Consider the following 23,413-nt stretch of genomic DNA (forward strand, 5'->3'; position numbering starts at 1 on the left):
TGATTATACATTATACTTACTATTTTCATACGTCTCCCCACACAAGCTGCATATAAACCTGGAGACTTTACTCCCAATAGACCGTAACGTGTATGGGAGCCACTATTCACGAGTGATCTCCATGAATGCAACGACATCTAACTATCAAATTAAAAATAATTTTTTCGTGTATTAGTGTCCTCCTCCGACAGATGGCGCGGAATATACGAGTGGCTCATCTATTTTTTTAGTTTGTCTATGGTCATGAATAGACACAGTGACAATATATTTGCCTCTATTTGGGTATATTCGAATTTTTCAAGTGAAAAAGTGTTGAAGAGCAATTTTTATTGCTTAATTCATACAAATATATTGGTTAATGAGGAAGAACAAATTTTACCCAAATTCCTAAATTATCTGAAAAAGTGAGCAGAATTTGGCAGATTGTTTCTAACGAAACTAATCATGGATATTTTTAAGTCATTACTTTCAAAACCAACAGAGAATAATGATGTGGCCTATTGTTAAAGAATATGAGCAGGTATTCATACAAATATGGCGATAGAGAGCTTGAATATCTGAAATCTTATAAAATAGAAGGAAAAGAAAATAAGGTATTTTACATAATTCTATTCTTGCAATTATCAATTTACGAGTATTCATTGTTTTAGAGTTGACAAGCTATCAGATTTGTTGGAAGAAATAGTTGATGAAAAGATGTGGATGAAAATTATGAGAAATGAAAGACCTAACTCCAACAACTATCAACAAAAAATTTCTGTAGAATCTCATAAAAAAGCAGAAACAATGAAAGACTTAATAGAGGAGGTCTGTATATGATGATAAATATTATAATACACAATTTATATCATCATGTGATCCAGATTGTGGTTTAGGATATTGTAGTCATTATTAAATATGCTTGCACAAATATAAATGTGAGTGTTCCACTAATAGCATCAAAGTTATATTGTGCAAGCATTTGCATGCTGTTACTATGTTCGGACAAAGAATAAATTCTGTTTAAGATGACGACAACAATTTAGAAATTAATGAGCCATCAACAAGTTAACTATAATGAAGATGTGGGACATTTTATAGATGAAACCATTTCTAGTTCACAAAATCTAAGTATATATAAAACCGCTTGCACATTTACGTCAAACTTTAAACGTAAAATCACAGCCCAAACGGGACCATCTAGAGCAAAGATGACAAGAATAAGACCCCCCTCAAAATCATCTGGAGATCCCGGGAAAAATCCCAAACCTTCGATTCTCCCCGCGGTTTTCGAGTATACGGGGTGTTTCGGATCATTTTGACATTTCAAGTCCCATATTTCTGTGGTATCTGTGGACAATTTGACTGTCAGTGTCATGTTAATAATAAATATTCCATTTCCATATATGAAAGTTCTTGAAAAAGTTTGCAGTTTCCAAAATTGTTATTCAATATTTAAATAAATGCCGACAGATAAAATGCAAAGTTTTCGGCGAATCGAAAATTCGATAGATATTTGTCAAAATTTGGAAATGAACATTGATATCATCGAATGCATTTTCAGTTCAGGTTCGTTTGAAGGGTTTGTATAATTATTGATTCCATTGGATGAATGTTACTTTATTTCAGGAATTTTTCGTTTATTTTCCACAAACTATAAAACTACATTCTCTTTCGTGAGAATTTGAATCTATTGCGACAGAAGATGGAACTACAAAAGAGAACAGAAGCTTCATCTGATCATGTATTAAACAGATAGAAAAACTCCTTATAGATAATTCACAATTGGCTTTATTACTGGAAAAAGAGCCAAGTTAGTCAGATGACATTCAAAAATTTCCATGTGTTTTTTGAATATCTAAAATATACACTTTTACGACAGAAGAGTGCAAAAATATAAATGATCAATCCGTTTTTGAAGAATTTGAGTGCAGTGCTGTTGAATTTATAATGAATAAGTCTGTTATCTGTTATATTATTTGCCGCTCAACTGAAACATGTATTAATAAACCTTGGAAATTAGAGACTCTCAAACGTATAACCTGAGCTAAACTAGGATATACATATAAAAAATCAGTTGAAATACTAGTCAAAATGTTACGACAGAAATAAAATTCAAAGGATCATTCAGTATATGAAGAATTTCAACATGGCAGTTACTTTTGAAATTGGTATCAATTTTCCAGCAATTCAATGTAGGTATAAAATACTTTAAAAAGTAACCATATCAAAACTTTCCATTTCATGAATGAATGATTAAACTCGTATAAACATGTAGATACCTATTTCACTAAAGTTTTCAATCGTTATAGGAATTGTTGCTCTATGGCCAGTTCGAAGATGCTATCCTACTGATTTATTCATTGCTTTTAATTTTGGTAAAAATTAAATTATTAATTGATTCAGATCCAAAGTTAACATTTGAAAAAAATCAAGTCAGTGTAGTTATCGAACCCACTAACATGGGTCAATAGTATTGGCTGATACAATTTTAGTACCGAGGCAGTCATTTGAAATACTGAAGTAAAACTTGAACAATGATCTTTTTTACTTGCATCTTGAAATGAATTTTGCACTTTTTCAGTGTTCAATAATGAGATAATTATTAAATTGACTCAGGAGATAAACAGAGTATGCTTTATCAGGATTAGTTAATACTGCTAAAGACAGTAATAAACCTATTAATTTCTTATATGGTTCATCATTACAACTCTCTTTTGTTGAATCAAATTTCAATTAAGTTTTCATATGGTTACAATCAGACATGTTGAATTATTGCAATACATATTTGAAGAATATAAACAATTACTGTACTACCTTTTTCATAATTTCTAGTGATATTCAGCCCTAAACATTTTTTAGCTTTCCCTAAATTCTTTATGTTAAAATTATCACTTAAATTTTCTATCAGATATATATTCATTCAGAATTAACATTTGTTAAAACAAAAAAGTTATCCACGTACAATGCAACAACAGTTAGCAAGTTATTCTTTGATTTTATGTAAATACAATGCTCAATTGTTGATCTTTTTTAACTAATATCTGTCAAAATTTTATTTACTATATATATTGCCCTGTTCAATTTACTTCTGAGTAAAACCCAGAGCTACAAGCTTGCTCTATAACGTAGCGAACCATCATTCAGCTGTCCTCCACTGAATCGGAATTATCTAGTGAAATTTCTATATCATCCCATATCTATGACAGTGGCGGCCGCTCAGAGGAGGCAGAGGAGGCCGGGCCTCCCCAAATTTTACCGCATTATATTTAATTCTTAGTTCAAGTCCAACTATATTATGTTAACCTAAATCAATAGAATATTCAAATTTCTGGATACTTTTTACCCCAATATTTCATCATATTTATACATTCTCCGCAACAGACTTCAAAATCGAGAAGATTGCGCATCGCTGCACCGTACTACAGGCATGCGATGTGCTAAAGAATACAGCAGACTCCAGACGCGGGTCGCGGAGGCCCAATTCCTCTCTAGTCGCGTTTGTCTTGAACGTAGAATTTCAAATTTCTCCCGATGCGTAGCTCCAGCCACTCTAAATCCGAGCTGGATATCACGTGCCGGAGGCCCTGTCTCCGTTGACCGAAGCATATATTCGTTTAACCCGAACGGCCCGAACATGATCCACGGCGATTAACGATGGGTCTATATCAGCTGTTTCTGTTTATTAGCGCCAGAATTAGGGAAAGAAAAAGATAGGTCAGTACTTTTTATTCCTTTCGGCGTGTGATTTGTGGTTTCGTGTTAGGATTGTTCGGCAAAGTTTGTAGGTAAGGAAGGATATTGGCTGGCTATTCAGATATATTTTATCGAGAAAAACGGAAACGTCGGAAACTAGAAATGAAAATGATAGTGTCAGTAGGGAACTCAGAGTTACTGAAGATATTGTAGATTTTATTTTGATTAAAAAGTTCAGCCAAATGCCTTACGATGACAAAATTTTCATTACCAAAACTATAAAAACACCTCAGCCTGCTATGCAAAATTTAATTGTCAATTCCAGGCATAATCGTTCCTTCTGCGTCCAATGGTACAATAAATGCGAGTGGCTGACCGGAAGTACAGTTCGGAATAAATTATTTTGTTGGTTTTGTTTACTTTTCTCCGACGATTCAGAAAACAATGTGTGGTCAAAATTAGGGTATTCGGATTTAAAAAATTTACAGAGTCGATTGAAAGACATGGCAGATCAAAATCTCATTTAGGCGCATCAATTAAATTTAAATTGTTCGGAAAACTCAATATTGTAAATTCACTTGATCAGGGTTATAGGCAAACTATCATAGATCATAACGGAAAGGTCAAAGAAAACAGGGATATTTTGAAAAGATTACTTGACGCAGTTATGTTCCTTTGTTTTCAAGAATTGCCGTTTAGAGGACATGATGAAAGTGTAGATTCGGATAATAGGGGAAATTTTAAAGAGCTATTGTGTTTCATTAGCCGCTATGATTCAAAATTAGAAAAGTTTTTGAATGATGCCACTGTTTTCTATGGGACGTCAAAATCTATTAAAAACGATTTGTTCGAAGCGGTTAGTTTTGTAGTGCGGAGTAAAATTGAGGCGGAATTACAAAATTCATTGTTTTTTGCCTGGCAAGCAGATGAAACGGTAGACATTACATGTAGCTCGCAGTTGTCCATAGTGTTTAGATATGTAAATAAGGAGGGGCAAATAGTTGAAAGATTTGCAGGATTTTTTGCAGACGCAGGTCGAACTGCCGATTCCTTATTCAAATTTTTGACAGAAACGTTGAACAAATTAAATTTAGAAAAAAAATTGATAGCGCAGACGTATGATGGAGCTTCAGTTATGGCAGGTCATTTAAATGCTCACGCACTAAATTTAGTTTTAAGTAAAGCTTGCTCGGGTAGTATCAGAGAATGTAAATTTTTTTTTGCAAATTTGTCTGGTTTTTCTTCATTTTTTTCCAAATCTTCTAAAAGAACAGAGGTTCTCAATGCAGTAGGGTCCAATCGATTACCATCAAATGCGGCAACAAGGTGGAATTTTACATCTAGGATTGTTTTCACAGTATTTTCGAACAGGGACAAGTTAATAGAATAGACATTGATTTTTTTTGGACCACGTGTCAATTTAAGTTCATGATGAATATTTGAATATTTCATAACTATATATATATATATATATATATATATACTTATTCATACTTGCACTTGGGTATGCATTTCGCTGGCTAAGTAGATACACTAGTGGTATACCTATTTTTTTTTGCTTGGCCTCCTCTGAATGAAAGCTCACGAGCCGCCACTGATCTATGATAACTACATCTCGACTGGTATTAATGAAATTGTTACCTGTATCCCTTTGATCATTCACCAGAACCCATAAAAATCATTTTTGTCCATATACCTTCAAGAAATATGCAACAGAAGAGTATGCAAAATTCATCGATACAATTTTCAGATTCTAAAAACGCCTTAGATCTTCAGGAATGTCCAATTGGTCTTTCGATATTATAAATTATTGAAAATAACCTACTATTAACAAAATTTTTAGATTTCAAAAGGTGTCGTTCCTTGTATTCTAAATATATACACCCTATATAATTGTATATCATATATTGTATTTCTTAATAAATTATGGAATAGAAGAATAATTTGTTGCTCAACTGAAAAAAGTATTGATGAACCTTGGAAATGAGGGACTTCTTATAACCTGATTTCTCAAAAATGTTACACCTAAATCTGATATAACGATTGCTTGTAAGGCAACATAAGCCATGGGTTTTTGAAAGGTAGATCTATTCATTTTGCCTCTTTTCAGTTCATTATAGCTATACTGAATATTCCTAAAACAAAATTTCACTGTAGGTCTTTTCATAGATCTTATCGAATGATTATGTAAATTCAATATTTGTCAAAACTGAAAATAAACATTGAATGCAGTTTCTTTATTTCAGGTAGTATTTCTATTAACTGATAATAACTCTCACATTTTGATTATGCATTTTTCCCAAATTTTTCAAAGAAGAAAGAAATTGCCATTTCTAGAGAAATGAGAATTTCAGATTTCAAAATGTCTCATTTCTCTAAAAATGACTAATTACTACTTCAAATATATACACCCTATATAATTGTTGATCAAATATTGTGTATTTCTTTACAAATTAGTTAATAATTTGAAGCTTTAATCTCAATTTTCAGACTTGAATGGGTCCAACATTTCTAGATACTTCTAATTGATATTCGACAAATAAATATCCTGTATAATTATCCATCCAAACGAAAATAATCCATCTTCTGAAAAGAAAAACAGGTAAATGTTTACTATATAGAATTAATTTTAATAATGATTCATAAGTGATGAAATTTTGCAGACTTACTTATTTTAGGTCTTAGATCACGAATCCGGTGTCATAAATTCCTCTCCTCAATCAAGCTAGTGTTTTTTTTTTAATTGTGAATTTGGCCTAATGAAGGTGAGGTTATCCACATTAATATCTAATTTTCTTGTATTTTATTAACTGATTCTCGTTAGAAATGATTAATTAATCACATTTCAAGATTTCCCTGAAATAAAAATGCCTTTTTTTCGTCAAAATCGATGGTTTTATCCATTGTTTATATATGGCGGCGGCCATCATGTTTAATACGTTACGTAACGTCTGTCAGATGCGAAATAATCTGCAACGTTGCCTGTATGCCAGATCTTCTTGATGGGATCGGTTTTTTACTTGGTGGAAATTCATAATAATAGATTGTTTGAGATTATGACGTATTATAAAACTGTATGGAAACTCATAATTTTCGCACAGCTATTCGAGTAGAAAATTCGGCAAGATTATTATAATTTATATGATCATGTTGAGTGTCTGTGGGGGTATATATTTCGGAAATGTATTTGAAGAATTCATGAAACCTATCGGTGAATTCAGGAAATTTACGATGAAAATAATGCTCGGCCAAGTAAAGAACAAAATGTTGGAAACCTCCATTTTCCAAACAATCATAGGATCTCCAACAATCGGACATAACAGTGGTTACTGGAAGAATCCACTCCTTAATTAATTCCAACAAAGTATCCTGACTCCTATCAGCAACTGGAACCATGAATACTTTCTTGGATTCTCACTCGATTCCCTCAAACAACCACTGCCCCTCTATAATTCTAGCTCGATTATATTTTCTCCAACCAAATTTCGTTTCATCTATTTCTACTATTTTGCCCGGTCCCCTCAAAGGTTCGGTATCAGTATCAGCTATAGACTGATCTGATTAAAAGAGCGGGAATACTTGTTCAATGAAAACCATAGATAGTTGGAACCAATTAACAAGATCTTCACATATAATACACTTGCCAATTTTTCGAATCCAAAAGGGCCACGAAAATTCGATCCCTGTTAATGTCATAATCTCATTCAATTTAACTACAAATGTGTCACACTGGCAACGTTGCTGATGATTTCGTTTCTGACAGATATTACGTAAGAAACATAATGGCCGCCACCGTACATAAACAATGAAAAAAATAGTAGTTTTTGACGAAAAACAAGGGATTTTTACTTCAGGAAAAGCTCGAAATGTGATCAATTAATCATTTCTAACAGGAATCAGTTAATAAAATACAATAAAACTAGCTATTAATGTGGACAACCTCACCTTCATTAGGTCAACTTTACAATTAAAAAAAAAAACTAGCAGGATTGAGGAATTTATGTCACCGGATTCGTGATCTAAGACCCAAAATAAGTAAGTCTGCAAAATTTCATAACTTTTGACCCATTATTGAAATTAATTCTATATAGTAAACATTGTGTGAGAAACCTAAAATTATCACATACAATCAAGTTTTAAGTGTTTCTGCATTCAGCTTTCCAATTACATATTGAAAATATTCTCTACTTACGTTGTATATTTTGAATGAGTGAATTAAAAGTCTGAAATTATCATCAAACACGATTCATGAAATATTTCTGTTTTCGTTTAATTAGATTAAGATTAGATGATGTCAGTATTGAGTATCAAAGCAGATATATCAAAATGAAACTTAACTTAATGTTTATAATGGAAGAGGAAGATGAGATTGTGTTGATATAATAATTACTTTTGAAATTGGTATCAATTTTCCAGCAATTCAATGTAGGTATAAAATACTTTAAAAAGTAACCATATCAAAACTTTCCATTTCATGAATGAATGATTAAACTCGTATAAACATGTAGATACCTATTTCACTAAAGTTTTCAATGGTTATAGGAATTGTTGCTCTATGGCCAGTTCGAAGATGCTATCCTACTGATTTATTCATTGCTTTTAATTTTGGTAAAAATTAAATTATTAATTGATTCAGATCCAAAGTTAACATTTGAAAAAAATCAAGTCAGTGTAGTTATCGAACCCACTAACATGGGTCAATAGTATTGGCTGATACAATTTTAGTACCGAGGCAGTCATTTGAAATACTGAAGTAAAACTTGAACAATGATCTTTTTTACTTGCATCTTGAAATGAATTTTGCACTTTTTCAGTGTTCAATAATGAGATAATTATTAAATTGACTCAGGAGATAAACAGAGTATGCTTTATCAGGATTAGTTAATACTGCTAAAGACAGTAATAAACCTATTAATTTCTTATATGGTTCATCATTACAACTCTCTTTTGTTGAATCAAATTTCAATTAAGTTTTCATATGGTTACAATCAGACATGTTGAATTATTGCAATACATATTTGAAGAATATAAACAATTACTGTACTACCTTTTTCATAATTTCTAGTGATATTCAGCCCTAAACATTTTTTAGCTTTCCCTAAATTCTTCATGTTAAAATTATCACTTAAATTTTCTATCAGATATATATTCATTCAGAATTAACATTTGTTAAAACAAAAAAGTTATCCACGTACAATGCAACAACAGTTAGCAAGTTATTCTTTGATTTTATGTAAATACAATGCTCAATTGTTGATCTTTTTTAACTAATATCTGTCAAAATTTTATTTACTATATATATTGCCCTGTTCAATTTACTTCTGAGTAAAACCCAGAGCTACAAGCTTGCTCTATAACGTAGCGAACCATCATTCAGCTGTCCTCCACTGAATCGGAATTATCTAGTGAAATTTCTATATCATCCCATATCTATGATAACTACATCTCGACTGGTATTAATGAAATTGTTACCTGTATCCCTTTGATCATTCACCAGAACCCATAAAAATCATTTTTGTCCATATACCTTCAAGAAATATGCAACAGAAGAGTATGCAAAATTCATCGATACAATTTTCAGATTCTAAAAACGCCTTAGATCTTCAGGAATGTCCAATTGGTCTTTCGATATTATAAATTATTGAAAATAACCTACTATTAACAAAATTTTTAGATTTCAAAAGGTGTCGTTCCTTGTATTCTAAATATATACACCCTATATAATTGTATATCATATATTGTTTTTCTTAATAAATTATGGAATAGAAGAATAATTTGTTGCTCAACTGAAAAAAGTATTGATGAACCTTGGAAATGAGGGACTTCTTATAACCTGATTTCTCAAAAATGTTACACCTAAATCTGATATAACGATTGCTTGTAAGGCAACATAAGCCATGGGTTTTTGAAAGGTAGATCTATTCATTTTGCCTCTTTTCAGTTCATTATAGCTATACTGAATATTCCTAAAACAAAATTTCACTGTAGGTCTTTTCATAGATCTTATCGAATGATTATGTAAATTCAATATTTGTCAAAACTGAAAATAAACATTGAATGCAGTTTCTTTGTTTCAGGTAGTATTTCTATTAACTGATAATAACTCTCACATTTTGATTATGCATTTTTCCCAAATTTTTCAAAGAAGAAAGAAATTGCCATTTCTAGAGAAATGAGAATTTCAGATTTCAAAATGTCTCATTTCTCTAAAAATGACTAATTACTACTTCAAATATATACACCCTATATAATTGTTGATCAAATATTGTGTATTTCTTTACAAATTAGTTAATAATTTGAAGCTTTAATCTCAATTTTCAGACTTGAATGGGTCCAACATTTCTAGATACTTCTAATTGATATTCGACAAATAAATATCCTGTATAATTATCCATCCAAACGAAAATAATCCATCTTCTGAAAAGAAAAACAGGTAAATGTTTACTATATAGAATTAATTTTAATAATGATTCATAAGTGATGAAATTTTGCTGACTTACTTATTTTAGGTCTTAGATCACGAATCCGGTGTCATAAATTCCTCTCCTCAATCAAGCTAGTGTTTTTTTTTTTGTGAATTTGGCCTAATGAAGGTGAGGTTATCCACATTAATATCTAATTTTCTTGTATTTTATTAACTGATTCTCGTTAGAAATGATTAATTAATCACATTTCAAGCTTTCCCTGAAATAAAAATGCCTTTTTTTCGTCAAAATCGATGGTTTTATCCATTGTTTATATATGGCGGCGGCCATCATGTTTAATACGTTACGTAACGTCTGTCAGATGCGAAATAATCTGCAACGTTGCCTGTATGCCAGATCTTCTTGATGGGATCGGTTTTTTACTTGGTGGAAATTCATAATAATAGATTGTTTGAGATTATGACGTATTATAAAACTGTATGGAAACTCATAATTTTCGCACAGCTATTCGAGTAGAAAATTCGGCAAGATTATTATAATTTATATGATCATGTTGAGTGTCTGTGGGGGTATATATTTCGGAAATGTATTTGAAGAATTCATGAAACCTATCGGTGAATTCAGGAAATTTACGATGAAAATAATGCTCGGCCAAGTAAAGAACAAAATGTTGGAAACCTCCATTTTCCAAACAATCATAGGATCTCCAACAATCGGACATAACAGTGGTTACTGGAAGAATCCACTCCTTAATTAATTCCAACAAAGTATCCTGACTCCTATCAGCAACTGGAACCATGAATACTTTCTTGGATTCTCACTCGATTCCCTCAAACAACCACTGCCCCTCTATAATTCTAGCTCGATTATATTTTCTCCAACCAAATTTCGTTTCATCTATTTCTACTATTTTGCCCGGTCCCCTCAAAGGTTCGGTATCAGTATCAGCTATAGACTGATCTGATTAAAAGAGCGGGAATACTTGTTCAATGAAAACCATAGATAGTTGGAACCAATTAACAAGATCTTCACATATAATACACTTGCCAATTTTTCGAATCCAAAAGGGCCACGAAAATTCGATCCCTGTTAATGTCATAATCTCATTCAATTTAACTACAAATGTGTCACACTGGCAACGTTGCTGATGATTTCGTTTCTGACAGATATTACGTAAGAAACATAATGGCCGCCACCGTACATAAACAATGAAAAAAATAGTAGTTTTTGACGAAAAACAAGGGATTTTTACTTCAGGAAAAGCTCGAAATGTGATCAATTAATCATTTCTAACAGGAATCAGTTAATAAAATACAATAAAACTAGCTATTAATGTGGACAACCTCACCTTCATTAGGTCAACTTTACAATTAAAAAAAAAAACTAGCAGGATTGAGGAATTTATGTCACCGGATTCGTGATCTAAGACCCAAAATAAGTAAGTCTGCAAAATTTCATAACTTTTGACCCATTATTGAAATTAATTCTATATAGTAAACATTGTGTGAGAAACCTAAAATTATCACATACAATCAAGTTTTAAGTGTTTCTGCATTCAGCTTTCCAATTACATATTGAAAATATTCTCTACTTACGTTGTATATTTTGAATGAGTGAATTAAAAGTCTGAAATTATCATCAAACACGATTCATGAAATATTTCTGTTTTCGTTTAATTAGATTAAGATTAGATGATGTCAGTATTGAGTATCAAAGCAGATATATCAAAATGAAACTTAACTTAATGTTTATAATGGAAGAGGAAGATGAGATTGTGTTGATATAATAAAAGTGACTTTATGTAGTCCAAAAAAATAATTTTACGTGAAATCAGTGAATCAGTGATATTAATTAAAATACAAGTGAAATGAATTGGCTATCATCAAACTTGAAAATGATTTTCGAAATGAATAAATGGTAGTTCATATATGGTGTTATTCTGGTTTTTTCGATATTGGCATCGGATTCAGTTTAGTCCTCCTGAACATATACAGGGACATTGATGTAGACGAGGACGCTGTGATTACAAGGTTTTCAAAGGGTTCAAAGACCAAATTAGATTTTGTGTTATAGTTGCCAATTGTCTTTTTTTTTTCATATTAAACAAAGATTTACTATTTATTTTTTTTTTAATTTCTACCTGAATGGCTAAAACCGTGATAAGTAAATAAATATATTTTAATATAACAAATACATAAGCGTACAACTTCTTTTGCGAAATTTGAGGCTTTATTGTAAAACACTGGTTATAGTTACATTTATGATTCGAAATATTGCCCATCGCTGGTCACTATACTTTCTCCCTTCTTTCGGGCAGCGTACGAATCGAAAAAACTGGTCATCTTTTTTTGAAGCGATCCACGAATCGATCCAAGTTTATAATTCTTCATAAGATAGGAAGTGCTGGTCAGCCAGGCCGTGTGCTATTGATCGAAACAAGTGATAGTCCGAGGGAGCAACGTCTGGAGAATACGTCGGGTGGGGTAGGAATTCCCATTTCAACTTTTTCAAGTACATCTTGACTTTCGCAACATGGAGTCAAGCATTGTCATGCAGTAAAATCAATTCATCTACTCTCTCGTCGTATTGCGGCAGTTTGTCTCTCAATGCTCGGCACAAACGCATTGATTGCGTTCGATAACGATCGCCTGTGATCGTTTCAGTCGGTTTTAACAACTCATAATACACTACGCCGAGCTGGTCCCACCAAATACTGAGCATGACCTTAGAACCGAGAATATTCGGTTTGGCCGTCGACGTGGAAGCATGGCCGGGATATCCACATGATTTTATGTGCTTGGGATTATCGTAATGAACCCGTTTTTCGTCTCCAGTCCCAATCCGATGCAGAAATTCCTTCCGTCTTTGTCTTGAAAGCAGCTGTTCACGAACAAAGAAATTCCGTTCAAACACCTACCGGCTTCAACTCATACGGCACCCACTTTTCTTGTTTCTGAATCATTCCTATGACTTTCAGGCTTTTTGAAATGGCTTGTAGTCCTAATTATCCTGCCAATTATTGTTGCGTTTGAAATGAGTCTTGATCAAGTATTGATATGCATCTTCAAAAACCTTCTCTCCCACCGCGATGCTGGTCTTCGACATCAAAATCACCATTCTTGAAGCGTTGAAACCAGTCTCGGCACGTTCTTTCACTAATAGCGGCCTCACCATAGGTATTTGAGAGCATTCGATGAGCCTACGCCGCAGATTTATTCATATTTCAGTAGAAAATTAAAACATCCCGCAAATGACGAGAATTTGGCTCGTAAGCTGACATGGTTAATCGTGAATAACTTTATGATGCAGACACAAATCAACTAACATGTCGATGGCGTTATGTTCACAAATAACCAAACTTTTTGTATGACATCTACGATATATTTATCTCGACTACCACTTACCGTTACAGCCATCTATTGCAAAACGGCAGAAGCAAAGTTGTACGCCTAAATCTAAAATTTCGGAATATGACATTGTTCATGAATCATGATGCCCTATTCAGCTAAAATATTTTCGAAGTTCCGGCGCTTCCGGTTATATAAGAATTAAAAAAAATATTTTCAAAATAAACTTTTTTTTCATTTTATGTCTCAGATAAAATCTCGAATAACTCTTGAATTATTGTATTTGAGAGCATAATCATGTTTGAACACTACCCTTATTTTTTACCGTAGAATTCAACGAAATCACAAAAAAATAGGGTTCTGATTTGAAAATCGAAAGTTATAATCAAATTTTGTTCACAATTTTTGGCACAATATTTGAAACACCCTGTGATATTTTCAAATTCAAGATATGCACGATATTCCAACATCATTTTTTTTCATTTTATGTCTCAGATAAAATCTCGAATAACTCTTGAATTATTGTATTTGAGAGCATAATCATGTTTGAACACTACCCTTATTTTTTACCGTAGAATTCAACGAAATCACAAAACAATAGGGTTCTGATTTGAAAATCGAAAGTTATAATCAAATTTTGTTCACAATTTTTGGCACAATATTTGAAACACCCTGTGATATTTTCAAATTCAAGATATGCACGATATTCCAACATCATTTTTTTTCATTTTATGTCTCAGATAAAATCTCGAATAACTCTTGAATTATTGTATTTGAGAGCATAATCATGTTTGAACACTACCCTTATTTTTTACCGTAGAATTCAACGAAATCACAAAAAAATAGGGTTCTGATTTGAAAATCGAAAGTTATAATCAAATTTTGTTCACAATTTTTGGCACAATATTTGAAACACCCTGTGATATTTTCAAATTCAAGATATGCACGATATTCCAACATCATTCTAGTTTGTGAAAGTGAATTGAGTATAGGGTAAATGTAGGTAATGGGGATCACTTAAGCGAAAATGAAAATAAAATCAAATATATGAATCAACTATTTATTGCTCTGTTCTTATTATAAACTTTACTTACTATACTATCAACTGAGATCAACTTTAATCACTTTGGCTTATTAGTTTTGGTACAATATAAAATTTAAAAAAATATCAGTTTGATCACAATTGTCAACACCGGTTGGCAATGGTGATCAGCATGTGGACAATGGTGATCAACACATATCACACACATAATTGTACGCAGAGTCTCATCCAGTACAATCGGCATGAGCCCAGTGCCCACAAGAAGTGCATCGGTACCATGTTTCATTGTTTCGTCCAAATTCACCACATACAAGACACAAGTTGCTTGCATCTTCTGTATCATCGTTTTCGTCATCCTGGCATAACTCATCCGTATTCACGTCTGACATCGAAGTATCATTGGAGTCCTTCAGTATTTTCTTCTTTACCTTCTCACGACGGATCTCCTGTGGCTTGCTTTTCTTCCCTATTCCTTTTCCTTGAGTTTTCAAAGCTTTGGCCTTCTTTTTATTTTCTTTTTCAACTAGGGCGTCTTTGATAGGTGTAGATGTTAAAATCGTTGCGTGCTGTTTTTGTCTTCCTTGTCTTTTCTTGGCAACTGTTACTTTCTTAGGCATTTGAATGAAATTTTGAACACTTGTCAGATCCTTAGATGTTGATGGTATATCAAATTGAGACAACCGTGTAGTCACTCGTTCAGATGTAGTGGGACAATATGTGGATGTACTTGGAATAGGACTATTTTGTTCTAGCTCGATAGTAGCTGTTATGGATGATACGGAGGCAACAGCACCAACAGAAGGCGATCCTAAAATAGAGTCAGCAAGATCTTGAACAACGATTGGCTCTGACTGTAGGACTTCAGCTGCTATAAAGTCTTCATCTGAAAAAACATTGGAATTTATCGGAAATATGCCCGTTGCTTTGAATCCTGCTTCGGCCTTACTCATGGAGGCAACATTAGAGAACGCTTTTTTGACCAACGAAGCAACATCATAGGGTGTTATTCTTTGTAAAAGTTGGCTCTTCATGAATAAATCGCATTCTCTTCTATATGCAGCTTTGAATGGACCAAAAAAGGACACATCTAATGGCTGCATGCGATGAGAGGTATGGGGTGGAAGAGATAGCATATGGACATAGTTTTCCTTACAATACTCAAAGATGGCCAGTGAACTGTGGCTAGCATGATTGTCCAGTATTAATAGTATCGGCTCTTCTGCAGAAGGTTTGGCGTACTGGGTAAAATGTTTGAGCCATTGAAGGAAAAGTTCTTCATTTATCCATCCATTGTCCGAACATTTGTATATTGCTCCTGTTGGTCCATCCTTTTCAAGAGTCGGGGTCATCCTCTTTCGGGGAAAAATGAACATCGGCGGGACATATCCACCTCCAGCACTCATAGCGCAGAGCATAGTGATATTCTTACCCCTCTCCCAACTTGTTATGGACCCTACTCTCTTTTGTCCCGTTGCAGTTAATACTCTTTCAGGCTCTTGGACGGTAGAGATGCCGGTTTCATCACAATTGTAAATATTTTTAGCCAAAAATTTGTACTTCTCCATTAGTTCCTCTAGCAGATTGTAGAATCGTCCAACTTCAGTCTTGTTAAAGGCTGTAACTCTATTGATGCTAGTAGCTTCGGGCTTCCTTACAGAAATATTATTTCTGGCAATGAATCCCTCAAACCAAACTCGACCAGCCAATCTTGTACTCTTATTAAAATCGTGTTTCAGATTTAGGGCTTCAGCGTATTCAAACGCTGCTCTTTTTATTTGATTTGGGGTGCAGCCGTAGAATATGTTGGCCATTTTCTTGATTATGTCCGCGAATTCTTTCTCCATTTCAGGAGTGAAGACAGTTTGACGGCCGAGACGAGGTGCCTTATCAAATTTTTTTTTGTACCTCTTGTAAAGACTGGCAAATGGAATATTCATGGTCTTCGCGGCATTTCTTATAGAATAATTTTGTTCGACGATGAGCTTTATAGCCCTTTGCAGGTCCTCCATAGTCCAGTTAGCTTTATTAGTCGTTCTAGGACGTACTTTCGGCATCTAAAAACAAAAAATCATACTGTTTTACCGAGATTAAGTAGTGTGGGCAATGGGGATCACTATGTAGGTAATTGGGATCACCCGATTCCGATTACCTACATAGGCAAAAAGCGGGGGAAAGAACCCTGGCAAATATAATATAGGTTATAACAACAATATAGCTGTTGAATTGGACACTAAAATGCTACGACTGTTACACTTTGCATGTACAGAAATAAATATTTATTATTTTGTGACTTACCTTCGGATTTATCAACTCGAAAAATTAGATGAAAATAACACGAAACCTTCTCACACCCGTCTCACTCCTACGCATCGCTCGAACTGAGTGAATTACCGGCTGCGAACAGGAATGGCGTATAGCTATCGTTTAGTTATGTTGGCATCGGTGGTTCGCGCTCGATTTTTGTTATTTTGGGGAGATTACCATTGCCTACTGATTCCCATTGCCTACATTTACCCTACGCATACGGATATTCACAGTGAAAATAATTCACGTAATGGTGACTATGGAAATTCTCTCGTTTTTACGGTTTTTTCTTAATATTTTGAAAATTATGAGAACTAACGCAATAATTTTAACAGAGAGTAATTGAGAATGGAAATCTTGATAATATCTGAGACATAAAATGAAAAAAAATGATTTTTTCGGAAAATTTTTCTTTAATTCTTGTATAACCGGAAGTGCCAGAAATTCTTAAATATTTTAGCTGAATAGGGCATCATGAACAATGTCATATTCTGAATTTTCAGATTTCAAATCAGCCCCGTTCTCCAGAAACGTCTAATAGGCCGTCGAACTTGAAACACCCTATATAAATTTCATATAAATATCTAAATATAAATATTTTTGAGAGGTTGAGCTTGATATCGGTGTAATCTGGGATTTGGTCCCATAGAAAAACTCGAAACCTTAACGGCGAACCCCCTCAAAATTTAAGGCTAGGACCGCCCTTGATTTGTCGTCATGGAAAGTTATTTGCATTATATATTTTCATGTCAACAAGGGCGAAACGGTATGTTCTAGGAAAAAAGTCATATAGAATTCCAGCCTAGAATCAGCATAGGATACCGAGTGAATCGTCTAAAATCAGCTAACGATACAAGGTTTCCGAAAAAAATCTTTTATTTTCTAGAGGGATACCCAGTGAAGGATCTACCGGCATAGTGACGGGGTCCAAGGGGCGGAGCCCCTTCGGCGAGCAGAGCGAGTTTCACATCTATAAGCAATGACACAGAAAATGTAAGTTAAAGCAAGCTCAATTCAAGTTTTTGTATAATTCATTATTTCAACTGTTTTAGGATTTGCTGAAAAGTGTAAAACAATTGAAGACTCTCAATGCAGAAGGAAAGAGGAGATTATTTGCAACTATCAATGGAAAATTTTCCAAACTTAGGGTCAATGCCAAGAAGAACTAACATCTAAGAAGTGAAAATTGAGAAGCAAATCTATTTCCCAAGAAAAAAATGAATAGTATGCATCTTCTATGAAAATGACTTTTCTCTAAATTCATATTCTTTTTTCATTTTTAGCAGAGACTACCAGAACTTCATAGCAAATAATTTAGAACATTGAAATGAGATTGACAAAAAAATCGAGGTAATAAATTTTAACTGAACCAGCATGTTACACATATAAGAGACGTACAATGTTCAAATGTGGATAGAAGAACCAGTCAATATCAAAATAAAATATGACATACATCCTTTACATAAATCAATGAAATTAATTATAATTAATATAATATAATTATATATAATTTTGAACAACTGTAAGTTTTCTCACAATAAACTACTTCCTGTATTGATTATACGATTTCATTTCCCATAACTCAATGAAAGTGTATTCTCAACTGTATTGAACAGCCAAAATTCTCTATGCTGTAAAGAATTTGATACAGATTTTATTATATTTCTATTATATGCATTATATCCTAATCTGAAAATAAAATTACCTCATTAGCATTCTTAGTAATGGAGCGTCTGCCCAGTAATATCGTTAAACTATTCAGTATATTATTATAGAGTGCAAGAAAACCTAAAAATTAACAATTTGGATTTCTTATTAAAAAAAAAGAAATATTTAATTCATATTTATTATGATACAAGTGACAAAATTGGTCCTCCAATTTTTTTATCAATCATATACTTATTATTGTCCGAGTGTTTACTTAACCATAATCACTGAATGATATTACCCTTCTGTATTAAAACCCTGTTATATATTTATATTTATGTACAGTTGACAACTCTACAACGAGTATGCGATCTGTGTTTTAAGACATAGAATCAGTTTTAGTATTAATAATCTAGAAGGTTTATGTGTAAGTACTCGTTGTTAAGACTACGAAGATGGATGTTTTATAGAAGTTAATAGTTTTTGTATATTTGAATATATAACATGAAAAGTTACAGTGTTTATTTATATTAATATTCATTGAAATACTTAACATGGTGTCAGAAGTGGTTTCTGTATAAACAGAACGAAAACAAATTGTGTTGAAGATGGAAGCAAATGATTTAAGGCAAAATCAAAGCTTGAATATGGAAGTGAGAAATAATGGAGTAGGTCATAATATTCCCACGTTATCCTTGGAAGGTAATTTATCTCGCAAATGGGATGAATGGATTGTAGATTTCAAAATTTATCTCAGAGCTAGTGATCTGGAAGGTGAGACTGATTCAAGAAAAGTTGCTCTTCTATTACACTATATTGGTAGTGAAGCTCGAAACATTTTCAAGTCATTTGAGCTCGACATTGATACGTGTACATACAAGGATGTGATAAGTATGTTTGAAAAACACTGCAAACCAAAGAAGAACCTCACGATAGAAAGGCACAATTTCCTAAGCAGGTCACAAGGAGAAGAAGAGACTGTAGAAGACTTTTTAATAGCCCTGAGAAACCTGAGTCAATCATGCGAGTTAGGAGATCTTAAAGAAAGTCTAACATGTGATTTATATATCATAGGTCTGAATTCCAAATATCAAAATATAAAGGAAAAATTGCTCAGGGAGGAAAATTTATCCATTGATAGGGTGCTGCAGGTATCTAAGAGTATAATAGCCACTCAAACACAGGCTCGTCAACTAGTGAAAAATGGTGAACCAGTCATCTACAAGGTTAGTAATCAGAATGGGTATGGAAATGCAAGTTTTAAAACATCAAGTCAGAGGAATGAAAACAGTGGATATAATAAAAATTATAATCGTTCATTCCAACGTCCTTCGTTAGTGAGCAGTCATCGACATGAGGGTTACAACATGAATCCACACAGGTCAACCCAGAGTAAGTCGCAAATTACTAATTATTCCTGCTGCTATAATTGTGGACTTGTTCATAAAGAAAAATGTCCAGCAGTTGATATAATTTGTCATAATTGTAAAAATAGGGGTCATTTTGCCAGATACTGCCAAAGCCCCAAAATTAATTCCATAAATATTAATGAAGACCACAATTCACAACAGGATGAGGAAAATGGCTTTGTCATCAAGAGTGTATTTTCACTTAATCACAGTAGAAATAGTTGGTCAATCACACTTAATTTAAATGGCAGATTGTTAGATTGTATATTAGATACTGGTGCAGAAGCAAATGTTATCTCTTATGGTGCTTTCAAAACTGTTAATTGTAATGGCCAAATTTTGCCTGCTAATGTTAAACTTAGGTCATTTTCTGGTGATGTTCTACCTGTTATGGGACGTACAATTTTAAAATGCACATTTGATGAAAGCAAACATGATATTGAGTTCATTATAGTTAAAATGGAATGTGAAACAATTTTAGGGTTAAATACATGTCAAAAATTGGAATTGATAAAAAGAGTAAGAATTATTAATCACGAGTCAGTTTTGAAGGAATTTCAAGATGTTTTTAATGGTCTCGGATGTCTTGAAACCAAATGTCATATTGAGATAGATAAAAATGTAAGTCCAGTGATCGATCCTCCACGTAGAATTCCCTTTAGTATTCATGACAGGCTCAAAATTGAGTTGGACAGAATGTTATCAATAGAAGTAATTGAAAAGGTATCAGAATCAAGCGAATGGGTGAATTCAATAGTAATAGTAGAAAAAAAAAATAAGTCACTACGAGTGTGTTTGGATCCAAGAAATCTAAATAAAGCAATTAAACGTTGTCACTTTCCTATTCCCACATTTAACGAAATTTGTTCAAGGTTGGTAAATGCAAAATACTTTTCGACTTTAGATGCACAGTCTGGTTTTTGGATGATACCATTAGATGATGATAGCTCCAAACTGTGTACTTTCAATACGCCTTTTGGAAGATATAAATTTATACGACTACCATTTGGAATTTCTTGTGCACCTGAAATATTTCATAAAACAATGTATGAAATATTTGGTGATATTGAGGGAGTTTGCCTTTATATTGATGATTTGTTGATCTTTAGTGACACATTGGAAGGTCACAACGCAGTTTTGAAAACAGTTTTAGAAAGGGCCAGAAATTTCAATTTGAAATTTAACAAAGACAAATGTAATTTTTTATTGAAGGAAATTAAGTATCTAGGTCATATTTTCAGCGAAAACGGTATTAGTCCAGACAAGAACAAAGTTAAAGCTATTTGTCAGCTACCTGTACCAACCTGCACAGCAGATATTAGAAGATTTCTAGGCATGATTAATTATTTGGGTGAATATATTGACAATCTATCTGAGCGTACCACAAAATTAAGGCAACTTTTAACGAAAAATGTTGCATTTCATTGGACAGAACAACATCAAAAAGAATTTGAAGTGTTGAAAAAGGTCATAAGTCAAGATCCAGTATTATCATATTTTGATGACAAATTTCCATTAATTCTGTCAGTTGATAGCTCTAAATTTGCAGTAGGTGCGGTTATACTTCAAAACAAAAAACCAGTTGCTTATGCATCCAAGTCACTTTCAAAGTCTCAGTCAAACTACGCTCAAATAGAGAAAGAGTTATTCGCTATTCAGTTTGGCTGCAATCGTTTCAAGCAGTATATTTATGGGAGAAGAGTTGATGTAGAAACGGATCATAAACCATTGGTTAGTCTATTTAAGAAACCTCTTGCAGAGGTTCCAGCAAGGTTGCAACGAATGAAGTTGAATCTACAAATTTATGATCTGGATGTTAAATATACTCCGGGAAAATATTTATATATTGCTGATACCCTGAGTAGAGCCCCTGTGGAACCAGCAGATATTACTGATTCCTTAGGAGAAGATTTACGTATTCATGCTAATTTTCTTTTGAATAATCTTGCTGTTTCTCCTCAGAAACTTGAAGAAATTAAGTCCGCAACAGAAAAGGATTCAGTACTACAATCGGTAATAAATTATTATAAAAACGGTTGGCCAAATTCGAAGAATCAGGTAGAAAAAGATATTAAATGCTTTTATAACTTGCGTGAAGATATTCACAGCATTGATGGTATCCTTTTTAAAGGAAATCAAGTAGTGATTCCGAAATCAATGCATCAAACCATTGTGAATATAATTCATGAAGGTCATTTAGGTGTTGAAAAATGCTTGAAGCAAGCACGCTCAGCGGTCTATTGGCCTAACATGTCTGCAGATATAAAAAATAAAGTAGAACAGTGTCAGTCTTGCATTAAATACCGCAGAGCTAACAGTCGGCAGCCATTATTACCACATGAGTTACCTACTTTACCATGGCAGAAAGTAGCTATTGATTTCTTTTCATATAATAACTTAACGTATATTTTACTTGTTGACTATTTTTCAAAATATTTTGAATTAGCTCCTATGATCAGTACCACTGCCAAAGAAGTCATAGGAATTTTAAAATCCATGTTTGCAAGACATGGTATACCATTAATGGTAATGTCCGACAATGGTCCTCCATTTACTTCCATAGAGTTCCAAACATTCTTGAAAGATTGGGATATTGAACAACTTAGTTCAAGTCCACATTATTCCAAAAGTAATGGATTAGTAGAGAGAACAGTACAAACTATTAAGGGTATTTTCAATAAGTGTATTGACAATAAGTCAGATCCATACATTGGTTTACTACAATACAGAAATAGTCCTTTAGAATGTGGATACTCACCTGCGCAACTTTTAATGTCTCGTCCTTTAAGAATGAAGTTGCCCATAACAGAAAATAGTCTCAAACCAAAAGTTATCAATTATGATCATTATGGTACGTATTTGAAAGAGAAAGGGGAAGAGATGAAAAAGTATCATGATAGATGTTCTAGGAACTTAACCAATCTGAATATAGGAGATGATGTCTATTATAAAAAGAATCCTTCATCTCCTTGGTTTCCAGCCACAGTTGTAAACATATGTCCTTTTCCAAGATCATACATGGTCAAAACACCCGAGGGTGTAGAGTATCGTAGAAATAGAGAACATATTTTCAAGCCGCATATCAAACCTAATTTATCTGTTACTGATGAAAATTTGAGTTTGCCTGCATCGTCTAATGCAATTCACAGTCCTGCTCATAAAGCAGAAAATAGTAATAGTCCACCCCGCACTAGATGTGGGAGAGAAATAAGAAAACCTAGACGGTTTACATTTTCTGAAAATGACTGAAGTTTCTTTAGTAATATATTGTATAGGAGTTCTGTATTCCCTTATTATTTTTTATGTCTTTAGTTAATTGTGTTTCATATTATTACTTGTTATGTTAATTTTATATTTCCGTATTTGTTTAAGAAAAGGGCGTGTTATATATTTATATTTATGTACAGTTGACAACTCTACAACGAGTATGCGATCTGTGTTTTAAGACATAGAATCAGTTTTAGTATTAATAATCTAGAAGGTTTATGTGTAAGTACTCGTTGTTAAGACTACGAAGATGGATGTTTTATATAAGTTAATAGTTTTTGTATATTTGAATATATA

The 23,413-nt window shown here is 33.1% G+C and overlaps 1 protein-coding gene and 1 long non-coding RNA gene across 4 annotated transcripts; one reads left to right on the forward strand and one right to left on the reverse strand.

Moving 5' to 3' along the window:
• Window positions 1–14: 14 nt before the first annotated feature.
• Window positions 15–18,313, forward strand: LOC123672420. 3 transcript variants are annotated; one of them, XR_006746272.1, is made up of 6 exons: window positions 15–404; window positions 460–593; window positions 651–1,095; window positions 17,756–17,786; window positions 17,846–18,017; window positions 18,077–18,313. It is a non-coding gene; the product is annotated as an uncharacterized LOC123672420 (long non-coding RNA). The 3 variants fall into 3 exon arrangements; XR_006746271.1 differs by having other exon boundaries at window positions 15–593; XR_006746273.1 differs by having other exon boundaries at window positions 15–593; window positions 18,080–18,313.
• On the reverse strand, window positions 14,441–16,909 carry LOC123672386. Its single transcript, XM_045606487.1, has 2 exons — window positions 16,785–16,909; window positions 14,441–16,543 (listed from the first exon to the last, which is right to left on the reverse strand). Exon 2 carries the CDS (start codon window positions 16,541–16,543, stop codon window positions 14,714–14,716), a length of 1,830 nt encoding a protein of 609 aa, XP_045462443.1. The 5' UTR covers window positions 16,785–16,909; the 3' UTR covers window positions 14,441–14,713.
• Window positions 18,314–23,413: the final 5,100 nt, after the last annotated feature.

This window comes from Harmonia axyridis, chromosome 2 (genome assembly GCF_914767665.1).
Source record: "Harmonia axyridis chromosome 2, icHarAxyr1.1, whole genome shotgun sequence".
NCBI classification, from domain to species: domain Eukaryota; kingdom Metazoa; phylum Arthropoda; class Insecta; order Coleoptera; family Coccinellidae; genus Harmonia; species Harmonia axyridis.

Bases quoted from the DNA above. Each gene is read 5' to 3' on its own strand.
- LOC123672386 (XM_045606487.1), bottom strand. From the start codon at position 16,543: ATGCCGAAAGTACGTCCTAGAACGACTAATAAAGCTAACTGGACTATG.